Genomic DNA, 23,401 nt, shown 5'->3' on the forward strand with positions numbered 1-23,401 from the left:
TGAGGCAGCCCACGACTGTGACGTAAACAACGGACGCACAGTCGCTGGGCCTGGCTTTTCCGAGGCGTACGGAAGAGCGCTGTCGCTCCTCCTATGACGCGAAAACAACTACGACTTTAAGGATCGGGAGACGTGAAGGACTGAAGGACGCAGTCTCTGGCCGTGTATTTTGGCAGTTGGACGGAGTAAGTTCTAAGTGGACTATAGGGTCGCCCAGGTTGGGTGAGGTCTGAATTCCTCTCAGTCCTTTTTTATGCAGCCCATTCTATCATCTGTCCTCACCCCGCCCCCTCCCATCAACCCATCAGTTCGCTTGTCCTAGTGCTCTGTGCGCACGCGCAAAAGTCCTCCGGCAGCCCTTGTAGTTCCCAATTTTCAGTGATTGGGGGCGCGTGTTGTCCGGTGTTGGAAGGTTCGGGCCCGTCCAGCGTTTGGCGGCTTCCGTGCGGAAGGACGGGTACCGAGAGGGGCAGTAGTCAAAAGTGAAATTGCTTTACTTCACAGGTTCGAGTTTTGCTGGCTAAAAGATAGCGAATGTGAGGACTTGTATTTTAAAATTAAGTCATTTTCTTTCTCAGAACTTTAGTCCTTGTCATTCAGAGAGCTGAAAATCCAGTTACGGAAGGAACAAATAATAAGCGTTAAATAGTGTACTGAGTACGTTAATAGACTTACTTAAGGGAAAACAGATGAGGAGGCAATTGATTACGGGAGAGGTGGTAGTGGAAGGCTAGAAAGAGTAAGATGCCATTTAACCTGGGCCTTGAAAATTGTATAGGAGTTTATAAGGCAAGGAAGACGAGAAGACTCATTTAAAGCAAAGGCTCAGAGACAAGAAAGTGTTTGGGTACTGCTGAATAGTCAGCTGTGACTAGAACAATGGTTCTTAACCTTTTGGGCACACCACTTCCTTTTAAAACATGATTTAAAAGCTATGGATGAGCCTCCCAGGAAAATGCATGTACATGTCAAAACATTTTGCTACAACTTTTTCTAAGAAAAATTGTGGAAGACGTTGAAATGGCCTATATATATATATATATATATATATATATATATATATATATATATATATATATATATTCATACACACATATGTGGTGTCTTGTATAGCTCACTGTTCCAGGTTATCTCTGCCTTTCATCGTCATTGAGCTATTTTACAATTGTGTAAGTTGTAGAAAACAATAATGGAAATCAGTCTTGCAATCATTGCCTTGATTAGTATTGCAGTCTATTTTAACAAATTCATTTAAACATTCCTGATTGCTTGTACTTGTGCGTGTCTAATTTTTGAGTTCTCCTTTGAAAAGGAGTTTTTGAGTAACTCCTTTTAACCAGGAGTTTAAAACTCCTGGTTTTTAACACTTGGCTAGTTCCCTGGTTAATTGCTTAAATAAAATCTTTGACACGTGTTCATTTTATATATGTAGAAGAGTCATGATTTCACCTTTTCTTTAAAATTTATCTTTTGAAAATTTCATGGGATTCACAAGAATTCTTGAAAAATATCGCAAATTCCATGGACTTCAGATTACGGATTTCTGAGTCAGAACATAGAGCGCGTGGTAACAGGTTGCAAGAAGGTCTACTAAAAGGTAGGCAGTGTGGGAGTCAAGCATACCTGAGCTTACTTACCCAGCTAGTTTTAGCCAAGTCACTTAATCTTTGAGCCTTTGTAAAAAGAAGTTAAAAGAACCTAGAGGGATTATGAGGATTTAAAACAATGTATGTAAAGTAACTGGCATCGTTACACAGTAACTTTTATTTGTTTAAAGCCCGTGAAACCAGTTTGTTCATTTAACAATTTTTTAAAACTACAGATTATGTTACTAGAAGGTGCTGAGGAGTTTCTAATGTTGAAAGTTTTAATGTCAGAGTCAGAAAATTAGATCTGTGTTTTAGACAAGTTACACAGCTTCTGTGAAGGATGGATGACTTCTAGAACAATCTATAAACTAGTTCCATATTGTTGTGACCGTAGTTGTGGAAAACACTGGATGGAGATAAGAGCCATTCCAAAGGCTGAATTGATAGGACTTAATAACAGATTGGTAAATGATAAAATGATAATAAATAATAATGCTACATATTATTGAGTGTGTGCTATATAGCAGCAATGGGAAGTGGTTTATTTATTTTGATTCTTACAACAACTCCATTATGCAGGTATAATTTTTAATCACATTTTATAGACTGTAGAAAGATGAGGCAACTTGCTCAAAATCCATACAGCTAGTAAATAGCTTGATTGGTTAACTAAGTGGAATATGTCATCCTTAAATAAAATGAGGATGGTGAGAAGAACAGTCATGGGTAGGAAAGATAATAAGTTTGATTTGGAATGTATGGAATGACAACACACATATTTGTTATCATAGGACATTGAGAAAGTAAACTATGAAGATCAAAATTGTAACAAAAGTACTGCCATGTAACTTCCTGATCTTCTGCAACCATTGTGTAGGGAAGCTAACTTGTACCATAGGTTGTTATTTCCTGTTTAATTCATGTCTTCCCCTAAAGTGAAGGTATATTTGATTATCTATAGAATATATTTTTAAGATTGAAAATTGCAGGTGAGTGTTATTCACACTAGGCAAGATTTTCTGAACTTAATTCTCCAAGCCACAAAAAAATCTTTAGGAGCAGGAAAGAAGGAGAGTATCTGGGCTGAGATATGAGAATGATGGGAGAAGTCTGATTTCTGGGACAATTGTGACTTTCTGTGCTTATGCAGTTCCGTCCGCTGTTTCCTTAGATGGTGGCTTTGATGATGCAAAGAAATGGAGAGCTGGTAGTCTGCCCTCTATAATTTGTAGTTTTTTCAGAAGGGAAAGTTAGCGTGGATCCTGCTGTAGTGACAGTCATACCCTACGTTTGTATTTTGTTTATAATTCTACCCCCTAACAAAATAACTTGAAATACTTAACACTTTACAGTTTATTGGATCCTTTTAGATATATTATTTAACTATTCAACAAATGCTGAGGTTGTGATCAAACTGAAATCTCTACCTTCATAGTGTTTATATTCTAGTGAGGCAGACAGGCAATAGAATTAGAATTCCAGGTAGGGATAAGAGGATACAAGTGTAGAAAGTGGTGACTGAGGGGGCGGGTAGGGTTAAGGTTGGCCGGGAGGGGAAATTTTAGATTGGGTGAAAGAGAAAGCCTCTTTGAGAGAGTGACATTTGCAGAGACCTGAATGAACAAGGAAGTAATCCCTGCAGGTGTGGCAGGGAAGCTAGAGAGCCACAGGAGCAAAAGCCTTGAGATGGGAATGGCCTTAGCTTGTTGAAAAAGGAACAAAAAGATGGTGTGTTGTGGTTGGAATGAGCACCCTGGAAGAAGTTGCGAGTGATGAAGTTAGAGCGAGATCCCTGGGCCAGATGGAATAGGGCCTCTAGGCCACAGGAAGGATTTTGGATTCTATTCTGAGTGTGATAAGAAACCTGTGGAGGATTTTGTTCAAGAGACTGACATTTTATTTACATATTTAAATGATTATTCCAGCTGCTCTCTGGAGAATTGATGATAATGGAAGAAGAGTAGAAGCAAGCAAATGTTAGGATGTGTTTGCAGAAGTTCAGGCAAGACACCATGATAGCTTGGAACAGGTGGTTGTGATGGAAGAAATGAGAAAGATTTATATTCAGTATGTGTTTCGAAAAGGTAGAGCTAACAGAAATGCTAATGAATTGGCTGTGGGGTGTGAGGAAAGAAGAATTAAGAAGGATTTCAGTGTTTTTGCCCTCTCAGCAATTTTGTCACTGGTGTTTTCTGAGGTGGGGAAAACTAGGCAAAAAATAGGTCTGTTAAAATTTGAGAGTTCCATTTCTGCCAATTTAAGCTTGAGATACACAAGAAATAAACAAGTGAAGAGGTCAAATGGACAGTTCCATGTTGGAATGGGGAGCTAATGGGAAAAGTCAGGGCTGGAGAAGATAGATTTGTGAAACATCAGCATAGAGCCAAGGAGCTTAAAGCCAGACGCCCTCTGAGAGGAGGTCTGTGTAGATAAGAAGGGGGCTCAGGACTGAATGCAATCCTAGGCAGCATGTAAAGGTAGAGCAGAGTAGGAGGGTCCAGAAAAGGAAATTGAGAAGAATACTCCTGGAAGCCAAAGGAAGAAAATGTTTTCAGTGAGGGAGTTACCAACTGCAAATGCTGCTGAGAGGTCCGGTAGACAGCGGAGATAATTGTTTTCAGTTTCATTAGAAAGGTGGAAAGGAGAGCCTGGCAGGATGGGTTGGAGTGGGAGTGCGAGGTGAGGACTGTGGTTATGCAGCACTGAATGACACCTGATTGTCTTTCTAATGATTAATTCTGACATATTCCTCCATTTTATGAGTTATGCTAGCATCATCTAAATAAATACTTTACTACTTGTATATTTTAAAAATTGGTGCTTAGCCAATCAGCAGAAGCCTATTCTAAAAATACCAGAATACTCTTCTATTGACTTTGGTGAGAATGCACATTTAGTTGGAGATTGAAGTGAAATGCATTAATGGCTTTGTACCCTCTTACTGGATGTCACTTTGAAACACTATTTCTGTTACTGTCTGCAGCATCACTGCTGCAGTGACAGATTCTAGCTGACAGTCAGACTCAGGAGACACAAATAGGCTTTAATCTAATACTGTGTTTACTGAGCTTTAAAGGATACAAGGCAGAAGATACAGTAGGGACAGAATCTTCATCTCATCTGGAGGCCTAGCCCCAGCATTTACCCAAATCCACTGCTTCCCCTGCCCCCAATCCCCCCATCTACAGTAGACAAGTATGGCTTCCACAGATAAAGGCAACGGTGTTTTGGGTCACCTTGATATGTAAAAGCTTTAGCCCCTTTGCCCACCAATCTATTGTGTCATTCTGGTCACAGCCTTAAGGACTGCATACCAACTAATAGCAGCTCCCAACCCAGTGCGACAGAGGAGACAGTTGAAACTCTCCCCATTTGTCTTAACGCTCCTGTTTCCAAAAAAAACCATGTTATGGGAGACCGAGGTTATTCTTAGGTAAGGCTGCATCACCCCAGGCCTCATGTTAAGTCTTTGCTCACTACTCATTTTTGTGTGCATACCTTTAGTGATTCAACTAAGATGACACAATTCATTCAACAAATTTTTGAATGAGTACTGTGTACCGGCGACTGGGGGTTCACCAGTAAGCAAAAGAGACAAAAATCTGATTTCATCAATCTTACATTCTAGGAAGGATAAAGAATAAACAAATGTATAGTAATGTTAGAAGGTTGTAAGTGCAATAGAAAAAAGACTGGAGAGATACAGTATCTGTCCAGAACTTTGCAGTTTTAAATAGGGTTATGGGAGATCTCACTGAGGTGACATTTGAACAAGACTTCAGCAAGTGAGGAAGCAAGCCATGTTTTCTAGGGGATAATTTTAGAGAGAATAGCAAGTTCAAAAATCCCTCAGTTGAGTTTGCCAGCTGAGTTGTAGCTACAGCTAGAAAAGCAGCATGGCTGGAGCGGAGGGAGCAAAGAAGAGGCATGCACAGTCCCTTGAGGGATGAGGGGGTGGAAAGTTGCTGCCCGGGAAATAAACACTGGGACAGGAAGGTCACCTGAAGAAGAAATGGTGGATTCTGTGGCTTAGCAGTTGAATTCTGCTTCTAGTAAACAAATTAACATTTTTAAAAATCAAGAATCAATTTTTATTTCATTAGAAGTTGTATTTTAAAATGCGAATAACTTTTTTGAGGTTTTTCGAAATGAAGACTGTTTCAGTCCCTAATGTTATACTTTGAGATATAAATGTAGACATAAATTATACTAGGATGATCTGGTTCTGCAGTTTAAGACATAAAATACTGAAGCTATGCTCCATAACATAGGAGGTAAATTATTTTAAAAGTAAAAACAAGGCCAAATGAGAAGTGAACGAGAAAGAACTAAAAAAAAAAAAAAATTAAACACGCAAGGCCAATGAAAGTTTCCTCAGCTGATGGTGAAAATGTCTGAAAAGTGTTCCCCTGAAGTTTGTTCTCTGGCAGCCAATTTGAGTCCATTTCCCTTCAGACAAAGGCTAAACTAAACATTTTTTCTGTATTACTAATTACTTGTACTGAGTTGATATTTACCTTTTCCCAGTTAACAGGAATGGAAACTGAAAGTGGAAATCAAGAAAAGGCACTGGAAGAGGAAAGCACTGAAAAGAAAAAAGAAGTAGAAAAAAAGAAAAGGTCTCGGGTAAAACAGGTGCTTGCAGATATTGCAAAGCAGGTGGACTTCTGGTTTGGAGATGCAAATCTTCACAAGGATAGATTTCTTCGAGAGCAGATAGAAAAATCTAGAGATGGATGTAAGTTTGCTTCAGTGTATAATTGAACTAGTTTTAAGAGGTGTATCTACTTCTAAGATAGTGTATGTAATTCTGTAATGTAGTGTATATAGCATCAAATACACTGTACGTTTTTGTAATGAGTATAATTTTACGAGAACTATTGTAGCTCACTTTTTATAGCCTTTATATTTTTACAGTTAAAGACTCACTGGGCCTCTAGCAACTTCAAAGCAGATTAACATTTACCACATATGTTTGAGAATGCATTGAGGTATGTGCAGGATTCAGACAGGCGTTTTACCTAGTCCGCATTTCAAAACACCTTAACTAGTTTTGAAGGGAAATTGTATCAATTTTGTGTTATAAATGTAAAACCGTGACCAGTAGGGCTGTGCCTAACTTAAGGGGCAGATTAAATTCATCCCAGGTACCATTTATCCTGCTGGTTTATCTTTTTAATGTTTTATTTTTAATTATATTTACTCACTTTAACTTGTTTTCATTAGATGTTGATATATCACTTCTCGTGTCATTCAACAAAATGAAAAAATTGACCACTGATGGAAAGTTAATAGCCAGAGCACTGAAAAATTCAGCTGTTGTAGAGGTAAGAATTGTTACAACTTACTATGTCACATAATATTGTATTAGTGTTTATACTAATTATAACCTTATGTACTGTTTTAAAGCTGGATTTAGAAGGCACCAGAATCAGGAGGAAGAAGCCTCTGGGTGAGAGACCAAAGGATGAGGATGAGCGGACTGTGTATGTGGTAAGCCATTTTTCTGGAAACGCTCAGAAGTGTCGTCCCCAAAAAACAACAGAAACATTTTAATACTCAGTAAAGTAAAAATTTATTCTAAGATTTAACATTTTATTTAATATTGCTTCTAATTTATCATAGGAGTTACTTCCCAAAAATGTTAATCACAGCTGGATTGAAAGAGTATTTGGGAAATGTGGCAATGTTGTTTATATAAGTATACCACATTATAAGTCTACTGGAGATCCAAAGGGATTTGCCTTTGTGGAATTTGAAACAAAAGAACAAGCAGCAAAAGCTATTGAGGTAGGTCCAGAACCTAAAAGAAAGGAAAAGAAAATTACCAAGTGTTTTAAATAGTAACAAAATTTTATTTCATTTCAGTTTCTTAATAACCCACCAGAGGAAGCACCAAGGAAACCTGGTATATTTCCCAAGACAGTGAAAAACAAGCCCATTCCTGCCCTTAGAGTAGCTGGTGAGTTATTAAATATTTTTAAAGTAGATGTAGTTGAAGTAAAATAATAAATAATAAAAAGATAAAATTGTTACAGAAGAAAAGAAAAAGAAAAAGAAGAAGAAAGGCCGAATGAAGAAAGAAGACAGTATCCAGACCAAAGAGTCAAATATGGACACAAGCAAGGAAAGTGTCTGTAAAAAAAGATCGAGGACCACATCTGAGGGCTCTGAAGTAGAGGTTACTGAACCCCAAAAGCCTCCCACAAAGAAGAAGAAAAAACGAGAAAGAACTGAAGTATCCAGCTTACCTTTAGGCAAAACAGGGAAGAGAAAGAGAAGTAGCTCTGAAGATGCAGATTACCTAATTCCCAAATCAAAACTTAAAAAAGTGGCTCAGAAAGACAACATTAAAAAAGAAGCTTCAGAAGTTTGTAAAGAAAACAAAGGTATTTCTAACTTTAAGCTTACGATTAGATAAATAAGGTTTTCTTTTTTTCTTAACTCACGTCTTTATTTCTTGTTATTTAATTTAGAATTAGAAGTCTCTACTGAAGAGGAAAAAGACACTGGAGATATAAAAGATGGATCCCTCTTGAAAGCAAAAAGAAAGCATAAGAAAAAACATAAAGAGAGGCATAAAATGGGAGAAGAGGTTATACCATTACGAGTACTATCAAAGTAAGTCAGCGGTACAAATTATATCGTTGGCAGTTGGCACACTCCATCACCATTGCTAAAGTGCAATTCCAATTTGTATTGAACAGAGTTGCATATTAGCAACAGTAATGGCCTGAAGCCATGATCTGCAGACAAGTTGCTATAACACAATTGGGGTTTAAAAAGGAACCACCGCACTAAAACATGGAAGCACTTATTTTTTGTCAAGTCACAGCAAGTGCCTCCATGTTAAAGTAGAGGGTGTTCCTTAATAGATTTAGAAGTACAGCTTTAATGTACCATAGACCAGCCGTTCAATTAAGTACTCCTGAAGTTTTCTTGAAGTTAAAATGAAAAAGGAAGACTTACCATCACTAAAACATGGAAGCACTTACTTTTTTAGTTTCAAAGCAAGTACATCCACGTTTAAGTGGTGGGGAGCCCAGTCTTGGGAAGAAAAATAAAAATCATGAATGTCCTTTGACCTGTAAAGGAAATTTAGAAAATAATCTGGGATCAGAACAAACGCATCAGTTTGAACCTGTCCGACAAGGTCTTTTAAGTTAAATTAAGTAAATTTCACCGTAAGGATTATATATTTTTATCCTTTATTCAAAATTAAACAAGCAATGCTGTATTTTCATTATTTTATTTTCAGAGCTTCATTAGTAGCCAGTTTCACCAATTTATCCTATAAAAATAGATCTGAATCCTTGAAAAAGTGTCGGTTTGGGGACACCTCCACTGAAACATGGAAGCACTTACTTTTGTTTTACACAGCAGGTACCCCCATGTTAAAGCAAAGGGGATCCCCTTGGCTTCTGTAGATTAGAAAGGTTGCCATCTGGAATCCGGAGGCATAATTTGGATTCACTTCTACTAAAACATGGAAGCACTTACTATTTTAAAAGTCACAGAAAGTACTTCCATGTTAAAGTTAAAGGGAGTCCATCTACTCAAGGGGTGAGAGATAAGTAGAAGAAAGCAAATGGCATACCTTTTAGAAGAGAGTTTTTCTTAACCTTCCTGGATTACTTTCCAAAGAATCCAGTTTTCCTCTTGGAGGGTTAAAAGGCAAGGACTTTGGGTACTTCTATTTATACTATTCTTAACTCCTGAATTCCTTTTGCCTTTTTATCTCAGAGAATCATTACAAGAGCCCTTTGTTATTCTAATGTATCAGCTCTCAGGGAATGTATGGTCCTGGGTGGGTCTGGATACTTTTTTTTTTTAAAGTATACAGATGTCAATGTTAACAGCTAAAACCATTACCACAGATATTCTCCTCTTTAAAAAAAAAAAAAATCCCCTATCTGCTTGTTTGATGGCATAGATTAGGGTAACAATGAGTGCTCCTGCAGAGCCAGGCGAGGCATTGTGTTTCTATCTGGAGGAGCTCTAGCTGTTTGAAGAAACATCTTACACGTTAAATGTATGTAAATAAATAAATTGCTTCCATGGGGTGTTTTTTTCTTCTTAGAAATTCCTTTTGATTCAAGTAAATACTAAGGAATGTTGTCTCTCAAATTGGAAGCAGTTTAACAAATCTTTAAATTTTAATTTCTCATTTTTTCCCCAGAGTTGACTGACTTTTCTAGTAAATGTTACTAGTTAATTAATTCAATACTTTTATTTTCATCAATTCATATATTTGAAACATACTCAGGAATTGAATCAGCAAATATAAAACATTTAATCTGAATGTTGGGGCAAAGGGAACTCCCCTTTGCTTGTTTGCCAGATGGACTTAGAACTCAGGAAATAATTTGAGTGTAAGTGTTTAAAGAAAGAAAGGTTGGGAGGAGGAGTGATTGTAAGTTACTGAATGTCTGTATTAGATACTTACATTTTATTTAATGAGCTGTTGTCACTATTTTAAAAGTACAGTGTTTTTTCATTATAGAACCGAATGGCTGGATTTGAAAAAAGAGTATTTAGCACTGCAGAAAGCTAGCATGGCTTCTTTAAAAAAAACAATATCCCAAATAAAATCAGAGTCAGAAATGGAAACAAACCTTGGAGTACCTACTAAGTCCGAAATGAAAAGTGAAAAAAGTAAGCATCACTATGATAGTTTTTGTAGCATTATATTGTACTTACACTAAATGTACTTTCTGGGTTATTATATGATAAACTTTAGTTTTAAAAACTTGATTATACAGTGGTTGTTATTAGAACAATTACTGATTTGTCAAGTTGTCCAGACATGTGATTTATTCTTAACATAAGAATATTTGAAGGGTTCATTTTAAACAGAATCTTTTTTAATCATATAAATTTTCTCTACAGTTTTCATTATTAATCAAATTTAGTAATGAGTGCCTAGTCTGAGTTGAGCAGGTTTGTATAAACAAAGATGATAATTTCTCACCTGACGTGTTATTCCTTGGTATTAACCACAGCAGGAACAAATTAAAACAAGATTTTCGTGAAATCTTCAATATTAGGATATATTTTAAATTCCTGTAAGTTGAAAATATAAATTTCACATTTGAATTGTAATTTATATGCAATATTCTTATATATTATCCTATGCCTGTTTATTTCTTCACTGAGTAAAGCACTTTGTTACTTGGTTCATTGAAAAGGAGCTTTTTTTTTTTTTTAAGGTTTTACAAGTGCTCTTCTAATGGTAAAAGTTTGCATTTACAGTAATAAAGGCTTTTGTATTTTACTTCATGGTAATCTGCAATAAATAGTATAACTTACAACATAATGACTTTATGAGTAAATTTAAATTAATTATTTAAATCAGGCTGAGAAATCATTATTGTTATTCTAAAGTGGGCCTCCTAAGGGTTAAATTATTAAGTGTAAGAGATTTATTTCTGGTCTTTTTCTTTTCAAACAGCAGACAGTGAAGAGGGTGGTCCCCAGGAGAAGGTTAATGCAGCAGGACCACAGTTTGTGAGTGGTGTGATTGTGAAGATCATTAGCACTGAGCCTTTACCTGGCAGGAAACAAGTCAGGGTAATGCTTTTGAATCCCCAGGATAGTTGTTTCTCTTTCCTCTAAAAAACTCCCCCATGTGAAGGTGTTTTGAATATGGAAAGTGGAGCAAATGAAATTAGAATTTGTTCTCTTGTGGTAAATTGCTTATTGGTTTTGATTCCATAATAACCCTTAAGTTTGACTTGAAGCAAATTCTAAAGACTGAAATTCCTCACTGGATCAAATTTACAGCAAACATAGTTTAATCCATTTATTATAGGAAAAGTGCAATTTGTGCTTATTTTTACTGGTGCCCTTAATGGTTGTTGTATAGTTGGATGAGGAAACCATACTATAGTTATTATAACTAATAAGGTAGATAAAGTAAAATGGTTCCCAGTATTCATTTTTAGGGGACTTCCTCTGTTTTCAGAAAAATCTAGAGAAACTAGATTTTAGGAAAATACTCAGTGCTAAAACTTTTTTAAAGATTTAATCAACATTAGAGTTGGTTTGAAATTATTTTTAAAATAAAATTGTAATTATCTGCCGTTGTCTGGTTTGGAGCAAACTAGAGAATTTGTAATTTGTTTTCATTAGAGCTTTTAGCTTTCAATAGATTCCTAAAAGATTTTGTGACTTAAAACAAGTCAGAACTATTTTGGAATAAAAGGGATAATATGCATATTTTTCACTTACCATGGGCTTAGTTTATTTTTGTCTGTTAATGAATCCTCTTGGGAATTGAAATTTTTTTCCTGAAAGGCAGGGTGTTTTTTTTGGAGAAAAGAGCCTTTAAAATTTTTATTTTTAAAAATTTTTGGTATTTTTAATCCATGCTGATTATTTTAAAAATTTGGAACAATTACATAAAAGTGTAAACTATTTTGCAAAGCTCCAAACATTTTATATGTATATGCAAATAAATCTTTATTTCTACACAATTTACACTTTAAATTGCTATTCATATGGTACTAGTCTTCTTTTTTCACTTTATAAAGTTATCTTCTACAGCATTTTGTACCAGCACAGCAATATTTCTTTCTTATTCACATATTCCTTTGAGTGGGAGTACCCTATTTTATTTACTTTTAAACCTTGTCACCCATTTAGGTAAGACACTTTCTTTTTAAACTATGTAACATGTTCTGTAACATAGCAAATATAAAATTCTTATACTGACATCAGCACCATATAGTATATTGTTTTGCTTTTGCATAGACTCTTAGCAGTCACATTTTTTAACTTGCATAACCATTAAGGTTGCTCATTGTAACCATCTGTAAGCACTCTTTATCTGAAACCCTATCCCCTAAAATCCTGTAGCTGTCACTAACACATAAATTTAGATTCTCATTACAGTATTAAGGAGGAACCTGGTCAATCCCAAATTGGTATTACCAGCTTGCATTTCAAAGTTGGTCGCAGTATAGATTTTCAAATAAGAAGGATAAAAAAATTGAGGATGTAAATGCTGCTGTGGTTAGGCAGATTGCAAAAGATTTAACAGAAAAATTACGCAAAGTTTGTTATTTGGAATGACTGACATAGGTTTAATTATATTTATCAAATACCTTTTATTATCTAAATGGTAATTATGTCAATTACAGATTCTTCATTTATGATCACCAAAATCGTAAAATAACTGCATTAACCAAGTTAGTAATTACTTACATTTTGCTGGAGCAAAAACTGAGCTAGGATTGTTACTGCTGTCTGTGACTTGCCCATGTGATTACCAGGTTAATTTGTCATTCTAAGAAGGGTTTTAAATCCGGAGATTAGCCTGACATTATAATGGATATTTGGTAAATATCTTTTGAATTGTAGTAATCTAATCTGTCTGATATATCAATTATAAAACTCTCACTACTACCAATGAATACATTAAAATTTCATCACTTCATACCCTATTTTCTTGCTTTGTGTCTAAATTTAATAATGATTAGATAGAGAAATGGGAAGAATTAGCAGGTATATTCTCTCCAGTTCTCTTAATTTTTTTTTCATTGAATTAGCATACATTTATTAAGACCCTATTTTGTGATAGGCAGTGTTTTAAGTGTTGGGATGAATTAAGATTAGTCCCTGGCTTGTACATAAGCACAGGTTTTTACTACTTATTCTTTATTATTAACTGATAAACTTTTCTTATGAAAAAATATTTCCAGGTATTGCTCAGTTCTTTTTGTAATTCATACGTTAAAAATCCAGTGGCTAAAAGTAATCTAGGGAATTCTCTGGCGGTTCACTAGTTAGGACTGCGCGCTCTCACTGCCGAGGGCCCGGGTTCCATCCCTGGTCAGGGAACTAAGATCCCGCAAGCTGCATGGCGGGGCCAAAGAAAATAATAAATTTTTTTAAATAAATAAATAAAAGTAATCTAAATTAGTTGTGCCTTGAAATTTTGGGTTAAAACTAAAGGAGGTGAGGTGGGTAAGACTTTTTTCCCCCAGTTGGGAACCTTCAGTTATTTCTTTAGCTTTATGAATGGAAGTTGATGAATTAAGAATTAGTGTAACATTCCTGCATAATTGCATTGCATACACTGTAGAACCTGCTGTGAAAAAAAAAAAAGACTAGGAATGCAGGAATCTTGTTAATTTGCCCTCACAGCAGGCCCTATAGGTAAAACTTTTCCTTGCTGTGTGACTCAACTTGTTTAGAAGAGGGTGCTTCGGTATTTTATCAGAGAATAAAAGCTCTTGAGCTATCTGTATTCCCATAGACTACTTGGGAACTACTTTGTATGTTCCTTGAAATTTTTTTCACAAGTGGTTATAAAAAGTTTACATATATTTTAAGTCATAAGTGATTTGGTACAGGTGAGTGGAAACACACCTTCTTCCTTAATCCCTTTTCAATTTTGTTATTAATTTTACTCTTTAACTACACCCAGACTTGGAAACCTTCTGAATTTGGCGTTGTATTTGTACATTCCGCTCTACAAATCTCTTTTCCTTATGCAATATTCCCATTCCAGTTAAGATTTTAAGGATGCTGTTGAAGGAAGGAAAGTTATTATTGGAGTTGATGTTAAATTGGTTCTCAACTTTGTCCAAGTCACTTTTTAAGAGCATTCGTTTTGGGGGGGTTTTTTTCTTTCTCTTTTTTTTTTTTTTTGGTTTTTGGCCGCACCCTGTGGCTTATGGGATCTTAGTTCTCCGACCAGGGATTGAACCTGGGCCCTCAGCAGAGAGAGCACAGAGTCCTAACCACTGGACTACCAGGAAATTCCCCATTTGTATATATTTTAGAAGAAATGTTTGATATAGGATAGTTTCTTCTCATTTTAAATGACATATGGCCCAATTTTATAATAGATTCTAGTACAACCATTGGAATAATTTTAGAATTATATTGAAACATTTTTATTATTTATTTTAAGCCTTTCTAAACTCTAACGCAGGATACTTTGGCAGCAATCTCAGAAGTTGTCTATGTTGATTTGCTGGAAGGAGATACAGAATGCCATGCTAGATTTAAAACTCCTGAGGATGCTCAAGCAGTAATAAATGCATATACGGAAATTAAAAAGAAACACTGCTGGAAACTAGAGATTCTTTCTGGTAAAACTTTATAGAACATTCTTTTTAACAATTCTTATTGTGGGGTGATTGTTTTATAATTTCTGAGTTTGGCTAATGAAACTACGTTGTTGGGTTTTTTTGGTACTATAATATGCATAAAGTAGCATTAAATAAAATCAGACAACTATTCCGGTTCTGTTGTTGACAGTATAAAGCCTTGAATATGTTTCTTCATCTGTATCCTTATGATCAGCATTTTTGTGGGTTTTTTTGTTCTGTTTTTTTTAAGGTGACCATGAACAGAGATATTGGCAGAAGATTTGGTAGATAGGCAGGCCAAACTTAATCAGCCTCGTGAAAAGAAAAGAGGGCACTGAGAAGGTATCAATTCATATTTGTTTTTTTTATTTCTCTAGATTTGAATATATGAAATTAGGAATATTTTCCACACAAGGGTACATAATTTTATCTTTTTTTAAAAAGAAAATAGTGCTGTAATTTAAATTCTGGCTGCTTTCATTTATGGCTTTGTGGTGAATGATTATTTAAGATTGTCTTAATGGTAAAAAAACACATGTATTTAGATTGTTTACTTTTTAAAAAATATGAGCCTCCAAGATAAGATTGAGAGACTACGCATAACATTCCCTGTAGCAACGGTAAGCTGTATTCCTTTTTCTCTAGACTAGCTGACAAGTGAAGGAAACAAGGTTAAATAAGTACATTAAATAATTTAAAGCAAGCCGTCTCTTTCAATACTTTTATTTTAAATGACACTAAATTTATCAGATTATTTATTGTTGCTAGTAAGCTGTCTAGTTTATTCTTTTAAAACATTATTATACATGTAAAGGTTAGAACATCTTAAAGTGCTTAGAATAAAATAGGGCACATAATAACTGTGCCCTATTATGTGCACATAATAACTGTGCCCTATTATGTGCACATAATAATAATAATATTACTAGTATCAATTTTTTAATGTATATTGTAAAAATCGGTAAAATATGGAAAGATGTACGTACATCCTTTTATGATTGATTAGCACTTGAAAGGTCATACTTCCTGTGTTCTAGGTTTGTTGCTTTAGGGTCCTATTTATAAAATTCTTTCTTTTTTAATTGGAAAATCAAGTTTTTTTCATCAGCGTTACATAGCCTAGGATTCATTGAATTTAAGATGATTTAGGAGGAGGTTTTCTACTGGTATTTGTTAATTCTGTTTCTGTGACTGTGGACTGAATTTGCTGAGATGGGAAGGCCTCCCATCTTAAGGACTCTTTCAGGTCCATGAGGTGTTAATTCAAAGCCTGCTTGAGAGTATTTAAATGTTAAAATCATTAATCCAGAACTGACAACTGAAATGAAATCATTTTGTTAAATAATACTTATCCTTCTAATTGGTGTGAAATTTCATTTAAATTGTATATATTTTTAAATTAGAAATCAGAAAGTTCGTTTTTTCAGAAAGATTCCATCTCCACAATTAAATTTGAGACAAGAAAATAAACATTGACTTAGGGAATTTTATAAATTGGGTTGGAAAGCAGTGAGTAGTTCTGTCATTGACTGGGAGAGTTCTCATTTACCTGTTACACCATCAGGTTTATCATACACATGATTTGTGTGATAAACCTCTGAAAGTATAGAATCCTAGCTAAAGCTATGGATGTAACTAGAAATGAAAAAAAGGTACCACACAGAGAAGCTTCTCAGAGGAGAGGGGGGTTAGACCATAATTTAGTTTACTTTTTTGTTAATTTATTTAATTAATATTTTTGGTGCCAGTTTGTGTTAGCCACTGTTCTAGGAACTGAGTATATAGCTGTGAGTAACAAAGTCCCCTTCTTTGTTGAGGCTTAGAGGTAATATATTAATAGGTCAGATGATGACATGTGCTGTACAGAAAACTCAAAAGTATAATGGGATACATGAGATGAGATTGTCTGGAAAGTTCTCTCTGCAAAGGTGACAGTAGAGGAGACCTTAGGGAAGTGAGCAAGCAAGCCAGGAAAATTTAGATGCACAGCTTTCCAGTCCGAGGCAACAGAAAGTGCAGAGGCCTTGGGACTTCCCTGGTGGTCCAGTGGTAAAGAATCTGCCTTCCAATGCAGGGGACAATGGTTTGATCCCTGGTCGGAGAACTAAGATCCCACATGCAGTGGGGCAACTAAGCTGGTGCCCCACAACTACTGAGCCCGCCGCCTCAACTAGAGGGCCCGAGTACCACAAACTACAGAGCCCATGTGCTCTGGAGCCTGCACGCCACAACTAGAGAGAAAAAACCCCGCATGCCACAACTAGAGAGAAGCCTGCGTGCCGCAACTAAGAACCGACGCAGCCAAAAATATAAATAAATAAATAAAAATATTAAAAAAAAAAAAAAAGAAAGTGCAGAGGCCTTGAAAGGAGATTGTGAGACTAGGAGGGCAGTGTAGCTGGAGTACTGGAAGGAAGCATGTTACTAAAGGAAATTAAGTATTTAGAAAAAATTAGCAGCCAAAAGTATAGCATAAATACCTCACTGACATGCCAGCCTACCGTTTCCACAGTAACGTTATACTTGGTCGATAATTGAGTGAAAGAAAAGCACTAATAAAAAATCCTGGTTCTTATTTTCACATTGTGGAGGAGAAGGCTACTGGGGACACTTTCCTAAGCTCTGGTCAGTTTACACAGAATTAAAAGATGAAAGAATTGGTCGAAATATTTTATTTTCTATGTATGATATTTTTACCCATAAAAATCAAGTACAGTTAAGTTAAATTAAGACCTCTGACAAAAGATCAGTAAGATGAAGGAAAGATCTGCCAAAAGGGGTCTGATTCATTCTACCCAGACCAAATCTTTGTAGTGTACCCTATCACTTTGAGCACGTTGGTAAAATTAGATAACAGGTACTGGAGACACAGTAAGGCTTTTCTCATTTCTCTTTAGCTTTTAAAGCGTATTTGAATTTTGTAATGTTTTTATCAAAATGTTCTTTCCTTTACAAAGTACTGATAGGTTAGATATTAAGCAGGTATAGGTAGAATTCATAAAATTTGTGAAGAGCATATCGGTGTGACAGTTTTAAACACTTACATTTTGACTCACTTCACTGATGAAAAGGCTTTTAGTTTAATCTGAAAGTGATTTCCTGCCAGTGTCCACTTATCACCAGTTTAAATAAACTATTTTAATGAATACTCGTTAGAATCTGTGTTTTTAAGAGAATAAAATTTTCATTTCCTCCAAAGCTAAATAAGATACCTTAAGTTTTTTTATCAAGAAAGCTTCTGGAATATACAGATATTTTAAATGTTCTTCTGCATTCCACATAATTTCATTTGTCTTCTTTAAAATTTTCAAGTATTTATGTAAGGGTGTAATTACTAAGTACTCTTAATAGCAGTTTCTTATTTGGAATATTTTTTAAATTTGTAAGCAAACCTTTGTGTAGCACTCAGCCCAAAATATGCTGTCCTCATTCAAATAATATATGAATTTTCAAGCACAATATAATATTAAAGACCACACATCATTTAAGAAGTGTCTTGATAATTAATACTCAAGCCCAAAGGGCTATGAAACAACAATGTTTGGTCCTTAAGCCTCCTAAAATGTCAAAAAAATTACCAGCATGGAATGTTTTTTTTTTTCCTAATTTTATATTGGAGCATAATTGATTAACAATGTTGTGTTACTTTCAGGTGTACAGCAAAGTGATTCAGTTATACATATACATGTATCTATTCTTTTTCAAATTCTTTTCCCATTTAGTTTATTACAGAATATTGAGGAGTGTTCCCTGTGCTGTATAGTAGGTCCTTGTTGCTGGAATTTTTTTTTTTTTTTTTTTGGCTGCATTGGGTCTTCATTGCTGTGCAAGGGCTTTCTCTAGTTGTGGTGAGCAGGGGCTACTCTTGGCTGTGGTGTGCAGGCGTCTCATTGCGGTGACTTCTCTTATTGCGGAGCACGGCCTCTAGGGTGCGCAGGCTCAGTAGTTGTGGCGCACGGGCCTAGCTGCTCCGCAGCATGTGGGATCCTCCCGGATCCTTATGATCAGCATTTTTGTGGGTTTTTTTGATCCTCCATGGGCTCGAACCCATGTCCCCTGCATTGGCAGGCAGATTCTTAACCACTGCGCCACCGGGGAAGCCCTGGAATGGTTATTTTTAATTGAAAATTTTTTTAGTAATCTGGAACTAAAATGAGAGGATCTTAGGTAACTCAAAGACTTAATATCTATTTAATAGGCCATAATCTAGACAGTTCTCTCTGTAACTGATTTGATCTAAGCTTAATTATCTCATTTGTTTTCTTCCCCTTTTTAAGAAGTTTTATTCAAGCTAATAGTTATGAGATTTTTCTAGTCATAATTATCTTTCTCTTTTTAGGTATCCAGTACATTCTAATTTCTGATTTCTTTCTCTGTAGTTAATCACTAAAGCCGAAAAGATCAGACTCGAAAAGACTCAACAAGCAAGTAAACACATTTAGATTTTCTGAATATGATTGAAAAAACATTTTTGGTTCACCTCTTAAGAAAGATTTCACTGGATGCTAGAGCTATTCTTAGGGAATTCTTTTTTTTTTTTTTTAACGGTCGTAATGTGTAATGAATGTTTTTCTAAAACCTACATTTAATTAAAAGAAATAGTTTTGTTCTTTAACTTGTAAAGAAGACTTTTGTCCAGAGACAATTACACTGTATACCACAGTTTTTTCATTAAACATTGTATTTGTTGAAATTATCTGATATAAATCAACCTCAAAGTGATTTAGAAAATAAATGTGTTTTGAACATTATCTTTTTTCCCAAACATTATCATTAATTTTGCTGTTTTGTATTTACAAAAACAATAACTTTTGCAAAAATAATACTACTACATAAATAAATAGTTTAGGAAAAAATGTTTAACAGAGAACTCTCACTGTACTTATTATTTTGTAGCTTGCTTTTTCCATTTGAAACATCTTAAATACTTTTTCATGTTGATTTATGCAGAGACGTATGTGTGATATTTCATTCTGCTTATTGCACTTTGCCTATCTGAGCTTCCACTGAACAGACCATATGAACTGTTTCCAGTTAAAATGTTAAGTGAGTTTGTTTTCATAAATGAAGCTAATAAACATTTTATTTTGGTTAGACAAAATAAAATGTACCAGATGCTGTGAACAAAAAAAAAAAAAAAATCTAGGAATCAGCCTTAGGCATAACCGAAGTCTGTCATTTTATTTGGGAAAATCACAGAATGGTATGTTGAAGGCCTTCCCAGAACTGAACTTGCAGGGCATATACGTGACTGGCATCTTAATCTCTCACCAGGTATCAGGAAAGTACTCTGGACAGCCCTGGGGTTCATTTTCTTGGGCTACAAACCCATTTTTAGTTCCATCAGCGTTGTCCAGCAGTGAGGGACTAATTTGGCTGTCCCTTCTATGCATTGTGGGAAGCAAAGGATCAAGAATCTATTCACTCCTATGGGCCAAAAATTTGAGGAGATCGGCTACATCACTGGTTGGGATGGCAACAGCTTATCAGTACCAAAAATAGGTATGCTGGGGCTTCCCTGGTGGCGCAGTGGTTAAGAATCTGCCTGCCAATACAGGGGACACGGATTCAAGCCCTGGTCCGGGAAGATCTCACATGCCGTGGAGCAACTAAGCCCGTGCGCCACAACTACTGAGCCTGTGCTCTAGAGCCCGCGAGCCACAACTACTGAGCCCACGTGCCACAACTGCTGAAGCCTGCATGCCTGGAGCCTGTGCTCTGCAACAAGAGAAGCCACCACAATGAGAAGCCCGCGCACCACAATGAAGAGTAGCCCCCGCTCACCGCAACTAGAAAAAGCCCGCACGCAGCAACAAAGACCCAACGCAGCCAAAAATAAAGACAAACAAATAAATAAGTTTATTAAAAAAAAAAAGGGGGGGCTTCCCTGGTGGTGCAGTGGTTGAGAATCCGCCTGCCAATGCAGGGGACACGGGTTCGAGCCCTGGTCTGGGAAGATCCCACATGCCGCAGAACAGCTGGGCCCGTGAACCACAATTACTGAGCCTGCGCGTCTGGAGCCTATGCTCCGCAACAAGAGAGGCTGCGATAGTGAGAGGCCCGCGCACCGCGATGAAGAGTGGCCCTCGTTCGCCGCAACTAGAGAAAACCCTGGCACAGAAACGAAGACCCAACACAGCCAAAAATTAATTAATTAATTAATTAATTTAAAAAAAAAAAAAGGGTATGCTAACAGGTTGCCACTGACTCACTAGTTTTTCTCTCCCCATGAAGGAAAGCTAGCATACACACTCGTGAAGGAAAAGAATGATCAATTAATAGTTGCTAAACCCTCTTGTGAGGATTGTGACTAAATATGCTCCAGTTGATATAGAATAATCAAAAGTAGGTGTATGTCTCAAGAATTGAGTTATTCTCAAGGAGGACTGTCATAAGGTGACTTCGAAGAGGTTATCAAATAAAATTTCAAAAATTCTCCTCTTGGCAGTATTTAAAACGAGAAGCAATCATTCAACAAATATCTGTGTTTAGACACTCTTGCCCTCGTGGTGCTTATGTTTCAGCAGTAGATAGAGAAAATAAACAAAAATAAGTAAAAATCACACAGTTGTTTAGATAAGTCCTAGGGACAACGGAAAAAGGTGGAGGAGGAGAAAACTCTATTCATTCATTCTTTCATTTATTCTTTAATTCACTTAATTAAAGGAATACTTATTTAGCCCCTGCTATATATCAGACACTGACACTATAGACATTAGAGATACAAAGAAGAGGTAAGGAAGATCCCCTGCCCTTGAGGAATTTACAGCCTTGGGGAAGACAGGCAAGTCAACATAAAGTTGCACTAACAATGTAAGTGACAGGACAAGTTACTCCAGATATGGGATGGGTTCCTGAAAGCAAAGTCATAATTCTGCATGACCTTTCAAGGTCTCTAACCTTTGATCCTTGGGTAAGTGTATTACCTTCATTATCCAACACTTAGTACCTAGTAATTGCTTAGTAAGTATTTGTTTAATTGAGTTTAATTGAATGTGTGCTTCAGGATGTTTCCCCAAGATCAGATGCTGATTTAGTTGCATAAAAGATGTTTTCTCTTTTCAAGTTGCTGATTCTCAGTACTCATGTTCCTTTTTTTTTTTTTTTTTTTTTTAATGTCTGGGAGAAAAATTTCTCTTGGCCATTGCTCTTTTTTTTAAAATAATTTCTTTCTTTATTTATTTATTTTTGGCTGTGTTGGGTCTTCGTTTCGTGCGAGGGCTTTCTCCAGTTGCTAAAAGCGGGGGGCCACTCTTCATCACGGTGCGCGGACCTCTCACTATCGCGGCCCTCTCTTGTTGCGGAGCACAGGCTCCAGACGCGCAGGCTCAGTGGTTGTGGCTCACGGGCCCAGTTGCTACGCGGCATGTGGGATCTTCAGGGCTCGAACCCGTGTCCCCTGCATTGGCAGGCAGATTCTCAACCACTGCGCCGCCAGGGAAGCCCCTCCTTTTTTTTTTTTAAAGTGCCTACTACATACCTGTCTTTGTGCGTGTCAGTGGGGTTCCTTCCTTAACTGCGATGCTAATTTTATTTAAGCACCTTGCAGTAGCTCAGTACCACTGTCACAAAGAAAACCTCCATGGTCATTGTCTTTTTTACCTGTTTACTGTGTTACCTCAGTGAAGTAGGTGCCACTATTATCACCACTTCAAAAATGAAACTGAAGCGCTTGCCCAAGGTCAAATAGCTAACTAGTCTAGGATTTAAACTCAGTTTCTCCTACTCTAAAGACCACATATTTTAATGATTAGAACACCTCCCTTTCTCCCGATCTCTCTTCCCACTTTTCTTCCTTTCTATTTCCTTCTTTTCAGCCAATGTTTTGCCTCTCATAGTAGAGATGTACTGCAATTTCTTGTAGTTGTCTGCTTTATTTTACTACTAAAAGCAGTGCTGTGTGTCCTCCACCTTTGTTGACGGTGTGTGTGTGTCTGCAGTATAGATTTCTGAATAGGAATTGCAGGGCAGAAATATATTTTACATAGCATGACTGAAATAGTCCAAAAAACGCTGTACAAATTTTTCACTGCCAGCAACAGTTAACTACATTCTTGTAAATATTTTCTCCCATTCAGTCTCTTGCCTTTCAACTTGGTTTATGGAACATTTATTTTACAGATATTTTATATTTTTACAGAGTGATATCTTTTTTTTTTTTTTTTGTCTACACCACGTGGTTTGTGGGATCTTAGTTCCCCCACCAGGGAACCCAGGCCCGTGGCAGTGAAAGCACCGAGTCTTAACCACTGGACCGCCAGGGAATTCCCAGAGCCATATCTTTTAATCTGCTGTTAACAGAACATGATTTCCCAGTCTGAAACCTGTGAATCCTGTCTTTACCTCATTTTTTGATTTTGATATCCAGAAGATAGAGACATAAGCAGAGATCTTTCTTGAGTTAGCATGAGTGAGTCCATTCTTTGCAGCCAGTACAACCTTAATTAAAAGGAATATAATTCTTTAAAAAATAAATCACACTTTTTTTTTAGTCTAGGTTCATGAGTTTTTAGGCAGTAGTAATTTCTCAAGAACTCAGTAGACTTCCTTGATTCCAGAGAATTCCACATGCTAATAACCACATCCTTGGTCTTTTTAAGACATATTTCTGTGCTATCTTGCTTCCTTACCTCTCTCTGGATTTAAGAGAGCTGCTGTGACCAAGTTATACTATTCATCTAAATTTTTTTCCCCAAATTTCCATAGTTTTTT

The 23,401-nt window shown here is 36.3% G+C and overlaps 1 protein-coding gene across 2 annotated transcripts; it reads left to right on the plus strand.

Annotated features, from left to right (window-relative positions):
• The first annotated feature begins 30 nt into the window (after positions 1–30).
• On the plus strand, positions 31–19,743 carry LARP7 (La ribonucleoprotein 7, transcriptional regulator). Of its 2 annotated transcripts, none has more exons than XM_036853873.1 (13): positions 31–185; positions 6,124–6,327; positions 6,816–6,916; positions 6,999–7,082; positions 7,215–7,379; positions 7,458–7,551; positions 7,628–7,978; positions 8,066–8,210; positions 10,093–10,244; positions 11,041–11,159; positions 14,530–14,689; positions 14,940–15,031; positions 19,069–19,743. In XM_036853873.1, exons 2-12 carry the CDS (start codon positions 6,126–6,128, stop codon positions 14,975–14,977), a joined length of 1,611 nt encoding a protein of 536 aa, XP_036709768.1. In that variant the 5' UTR covers positions 31–185; positions 6,124–6,125; the 3' UTR covers positions 14,978–15,031; positions 19,069–19,743. The 2 variants fall into 2 exon arrangements, with proteins under 2 accessions (XP_036709768.1, XP_036709769.1); XM_036853874.1 differs by having other exon boundaries at positions 6,117–6,327; positions 19,069–19,440.
• The last annotated feature ends 3,658 nt before the right edge of the window (positions 19,744–23,401 follow it).

This window comes from Balaenoptera musculus, chromosome 5 (genome assembly GCF_009873245.2).
Source record: "Balaenoptera musculus isolate JJ_BM4_2016_0621 chromosome 5, mBalMus1.pri.v3, whole genome shotgun sequence".
In the NCBI taxonomy this organism is placed as follows: domain Eukaryota; kingdom Metazoa; phylum Chordata; class Mammalia; order Artiodactyla; family Balaenopteridae; genus Balaenoptera; species Balaenoptera musculus.

What these genes read in the sequence shown, in the direction of transcription:
- LARP7 (XM_036853873.1), top strand. Translation starts at nt 6,126, where the DNA reads ATGGAAACTGAAAGTGGAAATCAAGAAAAGGCACTGGAAGAGGAAAGC. An exon ending in AGAAAAATCTAGAGATGGAT is followed by an intron (nt 6,328 to 6,815) that starts GTAAGTTTGCTT and finishes TGTTTTCATTAG; the next exon opens with ATGTTGATATATCACTTCTC. An exon ending in AGTTTGTAAAGAAAACAAAG is followed by an intron (nt 7,979 to 8,065) that starts GTATTTCTAACT and finishes TATTTAATTTAG; the next exon opens with AATTAGAAGTCTCTACTGAA.